At 27.7% G+C, this 20,245-nt stretch overlaps 1 protein-coding gene across 3 annotated transcripts in view; it reads right to left on the bottom strand.

Moving 5' to 3' along the window:
- Positions 1-20,245, bottom strand: part of LOC112688589 — a 98,868-nt gene that overhangs the window by 74,535 nt on the left and 4,088 nt on the right. For all 3 annotated transcript variants that reach the window (XM_025561862.1, XM_025561863.1, XM_025561864.1), the window contains exon 2: positions 17,428-17,698. In XM_025561862.1, coding sequence (XP_025417647.1) covers positions 17,428-17,536 — 109 coding nt within the window. In that variant the 5' untranslated portion in view covers positions 17,537-17,698. The remainder of the gene's footprint in view (positions 1-17,427; positions 17,699-20,245) is intronic.

Genomic DNA, 20,245 nt, shown 5'->3' with positions numbered 1-20,245 from the left:
TTGTTGTGTGTTGTGTTATGCATAGTGCAATATTATTGTTAGAGCGAATTGTCTTGTTTGATATTTTATCCGCAATCATATCAAAACGTATCATATACGTTTTTCTAGAAACAGTAATTGCAAATCGTTTCTTCGAACGTACATCGTATGAGCATATATCTTACGTATGGCTCATAAACAATGTACGGTAAATCGTTGTACAGATTATATTATATATTTGCACTGTAAAAATTAACTAAAATCGTAATTGTTGATGTTTTTAAGAATGTTTTATGCACATCGAATTCCAAGAAAAAATACAGGTAGTATTTATAATTGTAATTGAAAGTCACTTGTTTTGTGTGCCAGACCACTTCCACATATATTTCTGCGTATTGGTTTCATTAGTCATTTGTATAAAATATGTACGTTTTTTCAAAGTCAAGCTTTATTATTACGATTTAAGAATAATATTTTTGAAAATATCAGAAAAATTAAGATTTTAAACTTTAAGAGCCAAATAAATTCAAAAGCAACGAACGTGCCAAATTTGTTTGATAGTTATCTTACAAAAAAAGTATTGGATATGTTATATTATACATGTTATGATATAACAGTTTTGTTGTCAATAAAAAATTTTGATAACTATTTAACAAAAAAATAAAATTAATAGGTGGGTGCTTAGGATTTTCAATATTTTTAATAATCATTTCTATTAAAAATCCTTTATATAATTTCAAATAGATACTTTTATGTATAAAATTACTCCGGAAGGTTTTACAATTAAGGATGTCGTTATATTTCAATGCATGTCAATCGACATATATATACGTATACATATGCGAATAATTTACCGGTAAAACAATCACACGGTTTTGTTAACTACGAGCCCCAAATTTACACTTGCTATTTGTTTAAATTGGAAACAAGGTTATTACGCGAGTCGTTCATGTATGTGAAACATTTTCGACACGTAAGCTAGTAGTTATTTGTTTTTCCTTATCATAACTTAACAAAGCGTTTAAAAAATATAATATATTTAAAAAATCGATTTTAATGAGAAATAATAATTTAATTAAAGTACGTTACGTTGTATGAATTGTAATGAATCTATGCTTATGAGAAATGTTTAAGTATAACTTTTGAAATAAATATTCATTGTAAAGTTATGTTTAATTAACTTTAAATATAAAAAAATCGTAATACAAACATTAAAAATGGTTTTAATGTATTATGTAGATAAATTTTATGTTCAAAATACAACAATAGTTTGATTTTTAAGAATCGACTCTGGGAAGACTATTTAAACAATTATCTCCTCAAACTCATCAATTTTATTATAAAAGACATATTATATTTTAATTTATTTAATAACTCTTAGTAAATAATTAACAATTTGATAGTTTAATCAAAATTATAGTTTTTTGCAACCATTAATGAACCATAGGTCCACAGATAACCCTCTACGACTGTACAAGGATAAAAAATTACACTACATTATATCCATAGAACAACATACGAGTAATATGCACGTCGTATAACACAGGTAGTTATTTATCCCCAAAAGACCCATTAGATGTATAAATGTATAATTTTGTTGTTGAAATATTAAACATGTAAATTGTATATATATAGTATTGAGTATAGTGTATAACGGAGAGATACATATAAAAAATATAAAAATGAAGTCTTCTAAATACAAATGAAATGTATATACTATTTAAATATTAATCGGGTAATGAAACTGCTGAAAAATATTTAGCAAAATAGACATATTATAGAATACAATAATTTGAAATTAAAACGAGAAGTGTTAAAATCAAAAGCCCACCTGCAAATATGCAATTAAGAAATCACATTTTATCAAGTCTCGTTCAAAATGGTACTACCTATACTCCAATAATATATTTATCTCGAGTTCAATTAATCTAACCGTTACACTAAGATAAGATATACTTAGTATTTATACTAGTATTTCAAAATTATATGGTTGTAATATTATGGTTTTTAACTGCAGGTGAGGTTACCTAACACTTTAAAGATTGATATACACATACGAGAAAATATTGTCATGCTATCAAATTGAACTACGAAAATGATCATAACATTATATATGAATATAATAATCAGTATTGTGAAATGAAATAATTTAGGTATTGGTAAAATTAATATGTGGTAATAGGGTGGTTATAATAGTATAACACTACCATTTTGATTTCATTATGTATTTAATGTAGTACATCACTATGTAGGATTTTATATACGAGTATAACGAACTAAGAAATAAAAATTTTTTGGTACACTACTTACTATTCATGTTCGATACTATAAAGTAATACACCATATACATCACCTATAAAAACCTCACATTTTTAGAATACCTACCTAATCGTCATCGAAATAGTTCGAACTCTTTTTATTTGTTTTTTTAACCATTGTAATTTAAATGGGCAGCATTAAATCGATAGTTTAAGGTCAGTGGAATGATATCTGAATCTCCTGCGTACGCTACAAATCTACTAACATCCGACCTTATTTCAAAAGACAATACACCATAGCGTCCGTATTACGTAAATAAACTAACCAATTAGTATAAAATAATGTTATATTATTTTGAAAACTTAGAAAGTGTGATATTTTTTCCATTTATCCTATAACGTATGAAATGTTTAAGACATTACCCATGTTGGCTTGGTGATCTAATCATGAGTAAGTATTGCGCGACGTGTTTAAGAAAAATAGTTTGAACATGAGAGTTGAATTATTCGAAGAGTTATAAAAAAATCATAACAGTAAAAAAATTAAACTAACAATAATAATTGTTTGTAATAAGTATATAATATGGACTGATACGATTATTTTAATGTTATAAATATGTACATTTTTTGGTATTTAAATAAAATGAACGCCACCATAAATAAGAAATGAACACTTGGTGTTATTACATTCGTAGTTATGTTAAAACACAAGTCTATACTGCGTATGCATGTTTTAACATGTTATAGGTAGTGGTACTGGTTAAAACCATACTATCATTATATAGTGATATCATTGTTCCGACGTGATATTCAAGTACGCAAGTATCATAATATTATTAATTCATCTTGCTCTAATTATCAAGAAACGTGCCGTACTTGGTCATAATCTGTGTATTCTGATACTGATAACAATCACGTTGAATGCGAGAACCGAGTTTCTGATACCACCCGAAACAGTTCGGTGGATGTAATAATACGAAGGTAAACATTTTTCACAAAGTGGGTTACCATGTATATTATCGGGTAAAAGTGCTTTTACGATACGCCCACAATGACGCCCGTCGTTAGCCTTTTACAAACCGCACGGTCGATAAGCGTCTAATGTAAAAAAAAAAAAAAAGTACACATTGTACCCGCCGCCGCACACTTGTGCAAAATTCGTACATTGTATACGTATACATGTATAAATGTACACCTGTCAAAAGGTTAAAGGTTTATAAGCAAAGAAACGGCCCCCCGCGACGCCGTGCCAATTCCCAAAAGCGATATAATTCATGCGCAAAAGTCTCCCGCTCGGTCCTTGTTATTACGCGCGCGGTGCACATTACGCGCAGGGACGCCGTCACCGCAGCGGTGACAAAATACGTATCATAATATTTGAGGCCGCGGCACGGACGTTCATTGCATTTCTCTCGTCACCTTCTCCGTGAACACCGAGCGCAAATACAAGCGGCGATATTAACGCATGGGTAATTATTACACGGGTATTTTTACTTATTTTGCAGACAAAACATTTTTCAGACAATTTCTTCGTATAATTTTCAACACGCAAAAAAACGCAGAAAAAATGATTATGGACTGTTGTACCAATAGAAATCATTAAGCCGTAATTATTTTGGGTTTATTATAACGGTCAATCACTGTTTGGTTAATTGATTTTCGATATTCGTTTCGTGTTTTGTACACATTTTTATTTGTAATGTTACCATAAATATTACCGCAGTGCTATTAACTATTAAACTACAGGTAATAAATCCTATAAAAATAAATGCACACATTATGTGGGATATTCCAATAGGGTGTACTACATAATATGTAGTATATTATGACTCGTACACTCTCAACATTATTTCAATATTGACGAGTGTACTACGTATTGAGTACAACTCTCAGGCTCAAGCACTTAGCGGAGTACAGATTTTAATTTTGGCATTATTTTGAAATAAACATTCAGTTTTCTCTCAGACGATTAGCATATTATTATGAAGTAATTATTCACGGTATTATATGTATTTACAATAGTTTCAGTTTATTTGAATAATTTTAATTTCTATTTCTGTAAACAATAAAAATGTATGCATTTTAATTTTTAGTCAATACTTACAACCCTTTTCCTTATCACCTCCATCTAAATCATAAAAATATTTCATGTTCAGACATTCGTCGGCGTAGTATCCTCTTAACAAAATTGACGGGAACGTCACTATATAAAAAAAAAATTCGTAAAAACGGTCTTGAAAGACGGAATAATTGTTATTCCACCGCACCAGTGTATATGTCCACGACCAGTAACAACGGCACGTGACTTACTTTCCGAAGAAGCACTTGTACGTGTCGAGTAACCACCCCTCATAGTCCAACACAAAATGTATATTTTTATTAAAACTATTAAATTCGTGTATAATTTACATAACGATGTCGGTCGTGAAGCAATCGCTTAAAAAAAAAAAAAAACAAAATGCCCACATGCCGCCGTCGCTGATACGTCGGTTGAGTCCGACGCGAATGCGAGAAACGGTCGTACAAGAAACTCTGCTGAGAACCACACGCAGGACTACGCGTTGTCGCACACCATTATTCCGTCGATTGACATCCTCCGGTCGTAACACATTATCTGTTATTACTATCCTCGACGCGTAATATTTTCAAACGCGTACCCGTCGTACGTCGCGCTGTTAACCGTGAAAAAGTGTACAGTCGAACACGTACTCGTGTACATGTACACACATATACACGTGTGTGTGTGTGTGTGTGTGTGTGTGTGTGTTCGTTGAGCTGCCGAGTTCAAGGGCGCACATATCAATCGACTGTACGTAAATACAAATGCGCACTCGTTGCCGAACGATTTTCGGTTAGCGGAGCCTGCGCGGCTGCGATTCGACGATCACGACGATGACGATGGTGATGATGATCACGGCGATGATGATGACGGTTGCGACCGATGCGACGGCGAGTTCCTCACGTGCGCGCGTACGTCGGACACCGTCGCGGCGTGCACATGTGCGTGCGCGTGCGCGGTGTGTACATACGCTGTTGATGCTGCGTGAATATCAACGAGTCATCGTCGCGCCCACGGCGTGCGTGCGCGCGTGAGTTCGCGTGCAAACCCATACATCATCATTATCGCCGTCGTCGCTACGATGGTTACAACTTGTAGTGTACGCCGGCAGAACTGCGTTGCGAACGCTACGCCCCGCGGCTCGCATTTTATTGTGACGTCAAAGCAAAAACTCTACCTCGCCCAGCTCCGCCGCCGCCGCCGCCGCCGCCGCCGCACGACCGGCCGGTGCGCGCAGGGTGATGGCCGCGGTGGTCGAACAACGATATGATACACACCGGAATGGGAAATCGGACGTCGGGCAGCGGCGCGTTCGCCCGACCGTCCGCCCGTGGAACGGACAAACGTTCGCGAAATGCATTTTTGCTCTCGTGCGCACGGTCGCCGGTTCTCGCCAAACGAACCGGTGGTATCCGCGGTCTACGGGGTGGGAGGGGTTGGTGAGCGCTGCTGGCCCGTTCGCGGAGAGCCACCGGCTCACCTATACGCGCGCGGCAGGCCAGCCGCCGCCGATTAACTGTACATTACATTTTGCCGTCGCGGATCCCGCATATTCTTATTAATATTATTGTTGCGGTGAACATTCCGAGTTACGCGTTCCCTCTCATTACCGAGACGGTTTTCGTTTACGTCTTGCGACGGCCGCACGCTGGCAAACCTGCGATTATCTATTAGACGCGAAACATTATCGATATTTTTCCGAGTAAATATGCATTGCACGTGTAAAATCTTACGTAAACCATTTCCTCGTCTTGTTTATGCTCGCACTCGCACACACATGTATATACATATATGTGTACCGAGAAAATTTTGTGTTTTCGTCTCCGACGGTTACATTTCGTTTGTTCGTCGTCGTAGTAAGCGTACCTGCGTTAGGTTAGGTTAGGTTGCGTTCATATATACGTTGTCGCGCTGTCCACCACATAATCTATACTCATGTGTCACACTCGTGATGGAAAAAACGGTATGGATAGATATTATAATAAACACGCACACGCATAAACATACAAACACAATCGTTCTAACCGTGTCAATTGGGGGATATAAATGTAAAATTTGACCCATTTCTGAAGTGTCGAATTCCAACGGACCAATATTTGTTTAGATGTGTGATTTATTTTTGGTTTCGATTTGCGTTGCCGTTTACACGCATATTCATACATGTACGTTCAGATATTATACGAAGTAGGTATTTGTAAACATTGGTTTTCTCGTTGATTTCTTTAATTACAAATACCGTCTTATATAAAAGTGTTAATATTTCTCAAAAGCGTTACGCTACTCGTAATATCAACGTATACTATTATGTATATCAACTCATGTTTATAAGAATAATTGGTGAATATTAATGAAGTAAATGAAAGTGCATATGAAATATGGCGTATGGCGTACCACAAGGTATAAATGTATTGAGTCCCATTCTAATTGTTTTGTACATTAAAAAATGTGCATTGTAAAGTTAAAAGGATCCGTGGTTACCTATGCTCTGATATAAGTCTTGAGACGGAGTATATGATAAGAATTCTACGGGTTCAATTATTAAAAACTTTAAATGATAGAAATAAATATATAAATTTAGAAAAAAAAACTGTATTTATGCTGTTTTTAATTAATAAATCCTATTCATAGTATAAGAGTATTGCAATGCATGATTGTGAAAATAATAATAAAATCTATCATCTATAGCACTGCATACCAATAAAAAGAGTTTTTAAAATACCTTACATAGTTATTATTTTAAACAATAACTAAAATGGAACTTACGTGAATAATTTAATACGTTTTTATAATTTATAATAATTATAATATGTTATTAAGTTTTGTAACTTTTAAGCTATTAATGTATTAATTTTATCGCTATAATGTTATATAATACATAAACTTAAAATAATATGATATTTTTATACTTTACTTATTAAATTAAGTATTGTGTTGTGTAATAATTTAAACAAACATGTAAAAGCTAAAATTATATAGATAAAAAAGAATGGTCTTTAAAACAGTAAAAACTTGTTATTCTGCACTTATAGATTTTACGTTTTGTTATGTTTCACAATACATATAGGTACTTCAAACAGAGCTTACAAAATCAAACAAACCATTTTTATACTACATAATATAGGTTTTTTTCATTTTGTCGTTAGGAAAATTAACTTCCGGTTTTTGACCCTGAGTTCAACATAATTATTATACAAATTGCAGTGTAACATATCCAATTACATTTTAGTACTGTTTATATTCAAAATTGTGAGTTTTATTTTATAAAACAATACAATTGACAATTGTGAATCCTCTGGTAATTATCATGGTTAAAAATTAAGTTTAAAATGTAATATTACTTGAAAGAAAGCAATAAGACAGTTTATGTATAAAATCTTAAATCACTTTATAAAAAAGAAACTGATGTAATAAAATATAATGTATAGAAATATAATTTCTGATAAATAATTATTATGATTACATTCTTATAAATTTCCTAGTTAAAATGTATAGTAGATACATACACAAGAATTATTATGATACATAATACGTTAATCTTCATCCTAACTTTATCTATTTTATGTCTTTTGTTTATTTTTCAAATAAATGGATAATGCCTCGAAATGATAACGCGTATGTGAAATGACATCATACATAATATAACAAATTAAACAAAGTATTATAATTGTTTTAATGAATATATATTTAGAAAATTTCATAACATTTCTTATTTATTATTTTATATTTATAAATACATAGAAAGCTTGTTCATACATTCATGGTCATTTTAATGTAAGATAATAAGTATTAAAATATTGACATTCTCACGTTGGATATGATTCATTGTTATGGATGGGTAATGGAACAAACGAGAAAAAGTTATGAAGTATTAAATTTGAAAGAAATCATTGTTGAACTATAAACAACATTAAAATTAAGGTTGATTATTTTTTTAGAACTGAAGTTGTGTTAAAAAAAAAAAAAAAAAAATAATAAATAAATAAAAAAATAGTTATAAATTTACATAGTTATAAATATATATATCAAAATTGTATAATGTTTATTAGTTAAAATTTATGAGCATGTTTAATGTAGTGACTGTTAATATTAAATTAAAGATAAAAGTTTGAGATAACTTACTACTGACTTATCGATTGAAATTAATTGGAAAAAAAATATAAATTTTATATAGCAATAACACATTTAGACCTACATTCAATTTCCAAAATAATAATACAACACGTACATGCAGAATACGTTTTGAACTTTTCCAGTATACATGTTTATGAATGATTACTTTTTTGTAAGACAGTACTAGATGTGAAAGGTGTTATTAAATAATACAACTTAATGACGAATAAGCTGAAAATTTCACAGACTTGTTTTCGCATTTACTTTGAAAGATGCGGAGCATAAACCATCTTATCAGTGTATAATAATTATGAACATCTTATTTGAAAAATATATTCCCAGATGAAATGTTGGTGAATTTATTAATTTAGACTAAATTATTTTATTATTATTAACAATAATATGAATGCATATTAATATTAAGTTATTAATTCATCTATTATTATTATTATTATTTGAGAGGACATGTTGACAGGGTGTTATGTGTATTATTTAATGTAGATAAAAGTGAGCATTGGTATGTTAATATTAATTAATTAATTAATTTAATTATTAATTAAAAAATGATTACCATTTTGAACAAAAAAGCTTAAAGCTTTCAACTAAAGAAAGGTTGATATTTGATTCAGTACAGATTTACATTACAGTTTAAGTCTAAACTGTGCAACATACACATATAAATATTAAATATATGCACGTTTTACCACTGATAAATGTTTGTATAATTAACAAATAAAATCATTAATAGTCCGAACATAATTTGTTCATATTGCGTGTGTTTACTTTTAGCCTTGAGCCGTCTCTTTCAACAACATATAAACAATTGTTTTCTATTTTTTCAAATTTTCGTAAAAAAAAAAAAAAAAATAGTAAATGATAAAATAAAATAATACATGTTTTGCGAGACTCAGGAAACGATGAAAACAATCGTTCCAGACATTGCGCATCGGCTGTTATTCAAGGTAAATGTCACATTTCGTAACTTTAAAAATTTTTTTTAAATATTTTAGATCTGAAGCGAAGGCGTTATTAACTAATAAAATTTTGCGATGATGTTTTTTTTTATGGAATTTGTTCCACGGAAAACACTTTTCGGCATAATAGATGTACCTATTGAGGTTTACGTAAGATGATGTTAAATTATCTATAAATATACGTCAACTATGTACTTATTCTTCGATTATGTCAAAATGACATATGATTATATTAAATTATTTAAAAATATAGAAATTAAGGGATTTTGTAAATTTTAAAAGTGTACTATTTAAACTTTTTTTTAAATTATTTTTCAAATACGAAGGTTTATAATAGTTTTTAAACAAATTATGATTATAAAAAAAAAAAACCATGGGGTTGTTGAGGTTGACGAGATGAGACGAATGTCAGATTTATAGAAAATAAATAAAGTTGATACAATATGAAATAACATGGAACAATTAATTTTATTTTATTTTTTTTTTTTTTTTCATGGTTCAACCGAGGATCGAGCGGGAGCCGTTTATCACAGTACTGCACAGTCCCCATAATTTTATATGATCAATTTTTCAAAAAAGTCATATTTTTGTAAAAATATACTTGTCATTATTCAGTATCAATTTATAGTAATGATCAGTGTTTGTAATAATTTATAAAATTGTAAGACATTTTTATTTTGCTTATCATCAAATTGATTTCTAATACGTAGTCGGTTAAAATATAACTCCGGGAAAATTAGCATTTAATATCCTTTAACATAAAATTTATGTAGTCTTAATACGTTTGTGAATAAGTTTACCCATACTAATCACAAAACAATTTTTATATTGTTGTTTTGACCTCGTTTTTTATTATGTTTTTATAACAGTATTATACGAATATCATATTGTACATTCGTACCATATGGGGTTATAAAAAACAATAAAATATTATACGTTTAATTAATACAATTTACGAAGGACTTGAATAATATTTAGATGAATACTGATGAATAACAATATTCTTATTAATTTCTTATTACATCAAATATAAATAATTGATTTCATGGTCCTACATCATTACATAATTTCCATAATATCTTATTTAATTAATTTGTATATATATTTATTGGTAATATTAAAAAATTTAATATTTTTATAGATTGGAGAGATATGTAAATTAAAGTATATTTATGTACATTTAGTTAATACATTATTTTTTAAGAGAAGACATTAAAATAGTTGAAATAACATCAAGCATTATTATAAATAATAAAAATCATAAATTATGAATACTATATTATACTTTTAAAGAAAAGTAAAATTTAACCTTGTGTGAGGGTGAAACATAACAACAACAAAAATGGATGTGCAAGTGTGTGAACTCATTTTATACGGATATAAGTGTATTTGACCTTATACGCTTTTTAAATTTTATCATCAATAGTTTAATAGTGAATGTTTTTTTTTAATATAACTTCATGTTCAACATAGAAAAAAGAAAATGTATTTATTGAAATTATTTGTTAGTACCAAGTTACAGAATATTAGACTTTTTTCAAGATGTTGCAAATTCTATAAATAACTAAGATGTACTGAGTATACATCCTATACATGCTAAAATTTCTATGTTAATTTAACTTTTCATCTTATTATATCATTTATATTATATAACTGATTCTTATAGAAAATTCATAGACAAAACCAGTAATTAATTAAAATAATCAAGGATATAATAAAAATTTACTGTCCCTATCGTTTTAAAAATGTAATACGTACAATTAAAGTACATGTATCAATGTATACATGTATCAACTATAATACAGTAGTATTTTATTATACTTACATACGGTTCAGGCGCAATAACATAAAATTGAAAGGAGAGTAAAAAAAAATATCGAGTAGTCAAGGTTAATTAATATACATACATTTAAAGGAACCTAAAATGTAATTTGAATTATCACAACTTCACTAATACAAATTAATATTTTATAATACATATTATGAGTTTAAATAATACAACATTGTTTTTTAATCAATATTTATTTTTATTAAAAAATAAATAAGAAAGTAACATTTTTTATATCAAGAAATTATAATTTAGAAAAACATTTTTTTATAAAATTTTGTATTTAATGCCATTATTTATCACGTAGAAATAATCCTTGCAATGTAAAAATCTAAAAAATAAAGAAATTGTTTTGAACATTGTATTTTCTTCATAAACATATAAATATAATCTATAGCAACAATTAGAAAAATAAATTAAAAGTATAGGTACTATTAGATAAGATTATACATTTTATAGTACGTAAAAAGTAATAATTATTTTCAAACAATGTTAATACTATAAATAGTACATTGACATAAATTTAGTTCGCCGACTGAGGTTCATCACTGTTAATGATAACGATAATCAACGATAACGATGATATGTAGATAATAATGTAAAATTAAAACTTGACAAGAATAGTTTATATTACATTGGAAAAAATGTTTACAATATACCACAACTATATAAAACATAATAAACTCTTGTCACGCCTATTGAATAAATAATTCACAAAATTATGACATAAATACGCTTGGAACCAGAAACCAATCAAATTCTAAAATTTTTTTAAGAAGAAGTAGTTTATTTAGTTTATCGTATTAGTTTAAAATTATGTTACACAGACTTTTTGAAAAAATATCATTCAAATTTGATAATAGTTGAAACAAAATATATATTTAAAAAAAAAACCATTTTGGTTTTAAGTCGTAGTTATTGAGATATGAGGTTTAAAATAGGATAGAGTATAGACGTCAGGAAAATAATAAATGGATAATTAAGTTACACCTTTTTAAAATACAATAATTCTAAAAAAACTTTTTAGTCAAATACTTCCTATAATAAATATTGAGGATCTAATAGATTTTGACTTATTTTAAATTATAATAGTTACAAAAAGTTATATAGTACTAAATAAAATTATTATCATTTTTTCTAAAATTTTTTTATATATATATATATATAATATATATAATAATTTTACACAAATTTAAAAAAAAAATTATATGTTTATTTTATATTATTGATACAATTTATTTCTAGTACATAAGACATGTATGACATTTAATAAATGTAATTCTATAAAATATAATGTTTATTAAATAATCGTCATCGTATGTTTTAATTATATAATAAAAAAAACATTAATGAACAAGTCTTGTTTCACTCTACTCAAGAATACGGTAAGTACTACAGTCCTATTTTAAACAGGATGTCTGATTACCCTATTATAAGACAAATTTCATGATCTAACCTGTATTACTTATTACTAGTTATCAATGCGTCAATACTTCTATTTAAAGAACCATAAAAACACCAACAGAATAAAATAGTATAACACTTTTAGTATAGGTGTCTAATATAGGTATTTACACTCACAGTTATAAATATTGTTGAACGTGTGCCTTTAAAATGACTATATACCTAGAAGACATTAGGTTTATTTTAGTAAATTAACATAAAATATATTAGTTTTAAATTACATATAAAATAAATAATATATAAAAATACGAGAATGTTATTGATATTCAGAGGTTAATATAATTTTTAATAAAATGCATCATTCCTCAATTTATAGTTTCTGCTGATTTAATTTAAGTTTTAAATGAAGATAGCGATTATTCAAAAGTTTAAAACCCTGGACTAAATTTTAATCATTCCATAACTGACCAATCGATGTTCAAATAAAATAATAATAAAAAGAAAAATTGTCGTCTGAACGTGTTCGCAAAACGTGTTCGTATTAATGATTGTTACATAATTGTCACTATATGCGAATTGTGAATCAAGTAGAAAACATTAATTATCTACCAATTGTATTGGCAAGTTTCCATGCCATTCATAGTTTTTACTGCATTAAGAAATGTTATAACAAACTTGTTTTTTAATGCCTCTGTACACATTATAATTAAAAAATTGTAATAATAAAGGTAAATTTATTCCTGCCCTTAAAATATTTTTCTTGGTAAGTAATAATAGAAAATATAAATTATATCGTTATATTTTAACAAAAATATATTTTGAGATGAGACCTCAAGCTCAAGAAATGAAAACAATTTTATTTTCCTCGATTGTATCACATAGAACAAACATTTTCTTGGTTATAATTCCAACAGTCGTAGTACAAATAAACGTAAGAATAACAATAAAAATTTAAATTATTCCAAAGTCCTTGAATAGGCCATTTTATTAAAATCATTCAACACGCTTCAATTAATTATTGTACAATAATATTCTTTAGATTATAAAATCCTTATGAAAGTATTTATAGTATATTCATAGATATATAATTATATTATTATACTCAATTATGATTTGATTCATACAAGGTGTACAATTCTATATAATTTGTCTAAAAATGTAGAAAAATTATGATTTTATTTTATTAATTTTGAACTGGGATGATGAAATAAATAATTTGAAATACATTAAGGTATATTTCAACAAAATTGGAAAAATAAATGTACATATGGTATAATTGTGTTAAAATAATTAGATAAGATAAAAAAAAAAGAAAAAAATTATATTAATACTATATTTATTAGTATTATTATACATTATTTTATTAGTATATATTTACTAACATGTTAACCATATTGTAAATATTAAAAATTATAGTTGTAAGCAATTTATGCATGGCCATTTTGAAAAAATGTGTGCTAATATTTTAAGTTGTGTACAATTATTTATGAGACAATTAACTATTATATATTAGTATAATATTAATATAGTAGGTAACAAATAATACTATATAATATTTATAATTATTATATACTATAGTATATATTAACTTGATCACAAATTTAGTATAAAATTGTATGGACTTAAAAAAGAATAATGGATGTTTTATGTCATTAATTTATTGTTGAAACAAAATTCCCATTAATTACATAGCATGCAGTAAGCTTATTTTGGCAAAAATAATCAAGAATAATAAATTTAGTTGTACGCGTTTATGACCATTGAATTATTGAACAGATGAACAAGGTGCTTATAATATTCGGTGTAGACAATTTTAGGAATGTAGCCAAATTATAATGATACATTTTACTTAAACATTATGATATATTTAACAAAGTAGGATGAATAAGTTCGAATATTTATACTTTATAACTTTTAGAAAAATTCTTCATATTAATTGTGTGTAAAAAATATATCATAAACATTTGATTTGAAATTCATAAACAAATGCATTCATTTTAGTCTTAATACAACAAACTTAACTGAAAAATTCTAAGTAGCTATAAATATTAATGTAATAAAAATAGAGTAAAACTTCGTAATATTTTAGAATTTTAGATTTATATACATTTATTTTTTATTAATAAATGTATTGAATATTTTATTAATCATTATATTAGAAATTATACATAATCTTAACATATAATCGTATATTGAATTTTCAATCAGTCTAACAAAATTAAATTCCTCATAAAAAAGTAAAGGTACATTTAAAGGTACATAAATTTATGTAGGTACATAAAGGTACCTACATTTCTATTTTCAGAGATATATACCACGATATTTTAACTTTTTATGTTGGAAGTATAGTAATTGAATTTCTGTAATTTTTAACACTCTAAAAGTTCAAGCACCTTGGGACATACTTTAAATTGATAAAAATATTGATGAGATTAGATATTATATGATTATTACAATAAATGTACAAAAACGTATGTAAAATGTTAGCGTTGTTAAATTTATAATTTCATAATTCAATATTTTTAAACCCAGCTTGCGTTTTAAGTATTTTTAGAAGAGCTTTTTCTGTTGAGAAACATAATAGATACGAATTATAGTATGTCGTTCATGGTCATCTGAATGGAGGGGCCTAAATATTGGAGGGGTAAACTTTATGGGCCGAGTACACAGCATTCAAGGACGATATACAGTCGAGGGGACTGAGAGTGAAAGTGCCTTTCGGAGACGCGCTGGCGCCCGAGGGCGCTTCCATATCAGATCACCACTGTTGTTGAGGCCATTTACCCATGGCGCCTCGGGTATGGGTAATTCCTACTCATAAGTCTCAATTAAACACAAATTTTCAGATATTTACCTTACTGGTATCATTAAAAATGTACCTACTATTTTATTCATATACATATAAATACAATTTATCATATTTATCATAAATCTTAATATATTATTTAATACAATCAATTACATTTTTGCACTGTCTTCCGGAAAATTGATTTTTAATCAAAAATCACGATTTTTTTTTTATTATTTTTACTGATTTATAAGTTTATTAAATATATTTTATGTGATATAATTAAAAGGAAAATAATTATATCGATATTTTATGTTGAACACACATATCAATACATACATATAGATTATTATTGTTTTTACTTATTGTTATTTATTACTCATTAATTATTGTACTTATTATATTTTTATTAAATAATATTATAATAATATTTGCTATTAAGATTCTCTAAATACCCAACAATAATAAATAATAATATTGTTTGCAAAATTAGTTTTGAAAACAAGTCATAAATAATACCCAGAATTATCTGATGTTTCCAAATTTTATTCTTCGTAAACTTGTTTTTAGCTAAAAAATATTTTTAAAAACTATGTTATTGCTGTAAATACCCGTATAAAATATTGATTTGATTATAAATCTTGTTTAATATCAATTTAAAAAACATTCGAAAAACATAACTTTTTTCTTCTTGTTTAAAATAATTATAGTATTTGGATAAATTATGCTTATTTTTATGTGAACTTAATAAAATATGATATCTATTATATTTACAAAGAGAGCCATACTAAACCATATTAAATGATACAACTATAAGCTTAGAATCACTGAGATAGACATCTATAGACTGAACATTCCCACGATACAATTATCCAGAATATTATGTATAATAATACAATTATTATATATAATTAAATATAATAAAAATAGAAATATTATTTATACATTTTAGAAGGGCAACAAATAATTTATGGGGAAAGTAGGGTAGGGTGTTGAAACATTTAAATATCCCTTTTGTGTTTAAATTATCCAACACACAATGTAGTTAAGACATATTTACATACTACAATTTTAATTTTAATGTATCCAGTAGATCAGTAGTCGGCAACTGGCGGCCCGCGGGTCGATTCCGGCCCACGTTTCTTTTATACGGTCCGCATTAAATTTCAAAACTAGTAAATTTCACTGAATATCATATCAATTTTTTATTTTGCATGACCCCTTTTGTGCACCTCATGTGCACCCTTTTTTTTAATTTGTGAATGTGGTCCAAGGATCCAAAAAGATTGCTGACCACTGCTGTAGATGATGGATTAAATCACACAAATTAGAATGTTCTACATTATATATAGGTATAAATTGTAATATTAGGTACACATAAATGTTCACCGCAATCTATTTTAGTAAAATATTATAGTAAGTTTAATTAAATACTTGAAGTTGATAAATGAAAAAATCATGTTTTTTATTAAGTGGATTAATAAATGGAAAAATTAATTATAATATACGAATACTTATGGAAGATGACTATACTAAATGTTATTTTAAAAACATTAAATACAAGTACGATTGAATGGTTGTTTTAATTTTGAAAGGATTACATTATGTCAATTCATAGCAGTTTATACATCCTACGATTTTTAAATGATAATATATAAGATAAAGTTTGATTCAATAAATGTGTGGGACATTTATTACGCTTAGCTCTAGCAAAACTAACGATGCATAACATTAAAATACATGCAACCCAAAAACAGTTCAAAGTATTAACATTAATTAAAACCAACTCTTTTCACATAATCGCATCCATGATTAAAAATTTTAATTTTACAAAAGCTCGTTTCACTAATTTTATATACCGATACGAAAAGAAGAAGAATATTAATTTTATATAGAAATTTCAGCCATTTTTGTTTCGTTAAATTGTAATTACCAAATCTTTTAAAATCTTATATTACACCTTAAAATAATTCTCTTAACATATGTTTTTTCAATTACTCTAAATAATTAATATTTAAAATATTTACCCGAGGAATGTTCATGGTGTTGTCGATCATCCTGAAGATGATGCTGAATGGATTCCACGTGGATATGGTGATGGTGCAACGTGCACTCGGCATCGGTGCAGTTAAGCATGGCGTATCAGCCTCCCCTGTAGTGTGATATAATGCGTAATCAACAGACTTCAACGATGAAGTTTCAAAGCCTGTTTTTGTGATTTTGAGGCCAACAATATTTTAGTTAACCGTTCTCCATGCGCATGTCTTGAATTCTTAATAGTCCACAAAATCATTGAATCTATAAGACACGAAACACATAGTTAATGTACAAACACGCTCATACGACTAAAGAATAACTAATCCTAATTCCTAATCTTAAAAACAATTGTGATAATTTTACGTACACATAATTTTATTTTATCAACATTTAAAAAAAAAAATATATTTTTTATGTTTGTTATACCATTATAATGATTAAATATACAAATCTTCACACAACATACATATGAGCCAAACTAATTTTCGACTTAAACACACAAAACCTTATAAATATTTATATGCCAAAAATTAAACCATCGTGGATTAATTAGATGTTATTGTCTATTATGTGATTATCAGAATTATAATAAAGAATCTTATTTCAGAAAAATATAAAATATGCATGTTAATAACGCGTGTGAGTATCTATAAATACTCCATAGACTGTTGACGAAGCTAAGTGTAGCTACACGCTTTATCGTAAAGCAGTGATATAATAACAATATTATATCACTATGTAAATAATAATAAATTGCAGTGGCCTGCAAAAATGTGCATCACTTAATGATCAGTTGCTGGTCCGATTGAAAAGACAATTTTCGACCGTTGCCGTGCAATTAGAGGGAGGAGAGAAAAGGACGTACTTTCTTTTTTTTGTTTATCAAGCTCGAGTTTCCACCTACGGATAACCATTGCGAAAATAAAATGATAATTACTATGCGCGCTAGGATCCCACGGATTTATCACAATGACTGTGCAGACCTCATTAAAGCTATAACGTCATAACGGTTTGATAAGTATGCTGCATGATCTTCAATGTATTTTAATTGACACACAAAATACTATGGCCATAATGTTTTGAAATTTAGCCATCTATACCAAAAATAATGAAAACGAATAATATTAAAAAAAAATAAATAAATAAATAAAATTGTTCAACTGTTTTTTCTTGTTTATTCCATGTCATTCTACCTACATCATTTGTAGTCATTTTATGTTGTTACCTATTTGAAGTGCAAAACATATAGGTGTTATGTGTAAGACACGCGTGACCTACTGCAGATGTATATTGACAAGTATTACATCGCGGGGCGTTCAATACTACGTTACACTGAAACTCATCGGATGAAAAGAAGAGTTTCCAGTACTCAAAAATGTACTTTTCTAGCATTAAAAGTTATACTTAAAACCTTATTTACGTTTATTATTCTTTGAAAATTTGACTTTTTAATCTAGATTATTTGACACTAATTCAAAATTCTGAATATACATAGTGTTGGCGGATTCACAATTCACCGAAATAAAAAATTAAATACTACGGATTATAACAACTTTATTAATGAAAATTTCCAGAAATGTTGTTTAAGAGAAAAAAAATCATTATTCATTAATATTATAGTTAAAACTACGGTCGTATAAAGACTTCTACGACTGTGTTTAAAAGGAAAAGGTTAAACTAATTAAACATATCTACATGTTTATAATTTTGGTTTAATTCAACTTTAAACATACAACAAACTAAAATAAAATGCTCAAAAATTCTTATCTACTATATGCAGTGGTGTATTGGGAAATATATGGGGTATACGTATTGATAAAATATGTATATTAATCCTAAAAAAATGTTAGCGCTTCGCTTGACAATTTTTTTCTCGCTACGCTCGAATAAATTAAATTATACCCTTTACATGTTTTAACTTCTAATAAGACTATAAAATATATCACAAGATATACATTTGCCGTGCGTTATAAATTGCTTGATACAGATTTATATGTCAATACTCCGAATTATATTTAATAACATCAATTTTTCAAAATGTTATTTACTAAATTTAACTTAAAATACATTAAACTGTAATAAAACTGTAAACTGTAATCTTCAACATAAAAATATTTCATTCAAATTTCATAGTTCATAACAATTTTTTCCAACAAACTATTAAATAAATATTTTTTGGTTTACGAGTTATTTTAGAAGCATATACCCGTAAAATAATATTTTACATTAGGTATACACAAAAAATTAATATAGGATAGGTATACGGCGTATACCCGCGTATACATACCAATACACCACTGACTATATGCCTTTATTGTATAAAATAACAAATAATTACTAATGTTTTTGTTAAAAATTAGTATGCGCATTATATAACAGCAATTGAAGTATAACATATTTTTCTATATAATTTAAAAGTAATAAGCTAAATTCAAAAAGATGTGATGAATTATTTACTCTTCCAGAATCAATAAAACGTGACATATTTAATGGATTTAATTTCACAAAAGTTTGACTCATATTCGTCAGTGTAACATAAACTAAAACACACTTCCTGTGTATAATTTGCATCACACCAGTCGTAGAAAATATTTATGTAATTTAGACCATTAGCGTTCAGTTGTGTTTTCGATTTGCTTGCGAAAGTTAATTAGATGCTTGCAGGCATTTTGTACCAATATTCCATACCACTAAACACAACACTGTTATTGAAAAAATCATCCAGGTAGTGGCCTATTATGGCTGTAATATATAAGTAGTCTATTCATTAAAGTTAAACGAATGTATCCTGTTGATAAAAAATACTAG

The sequence above is a fragment of the Sipha flava genome, unplaced genomic scaffold, assembly GCF_003268045.1.
Source record: "Sipha flava isolate LNK unplaced genomic scaffold, YSA_version1 39_pilon_pilon, whole genome shotgun sequence".
In the NCBI taxonomy this organism is placed as follows: domain Eukaryota; kingdom Metazoa; phylum Arthropoda; class Insecta; order Hemiptera; family Aphididae; genus Sipha; species Sipha flava.
Note: the sequence above shows the minus strand (reverse complement) of the source record. Positions and strands in the feature narration are given on the sequence as shown.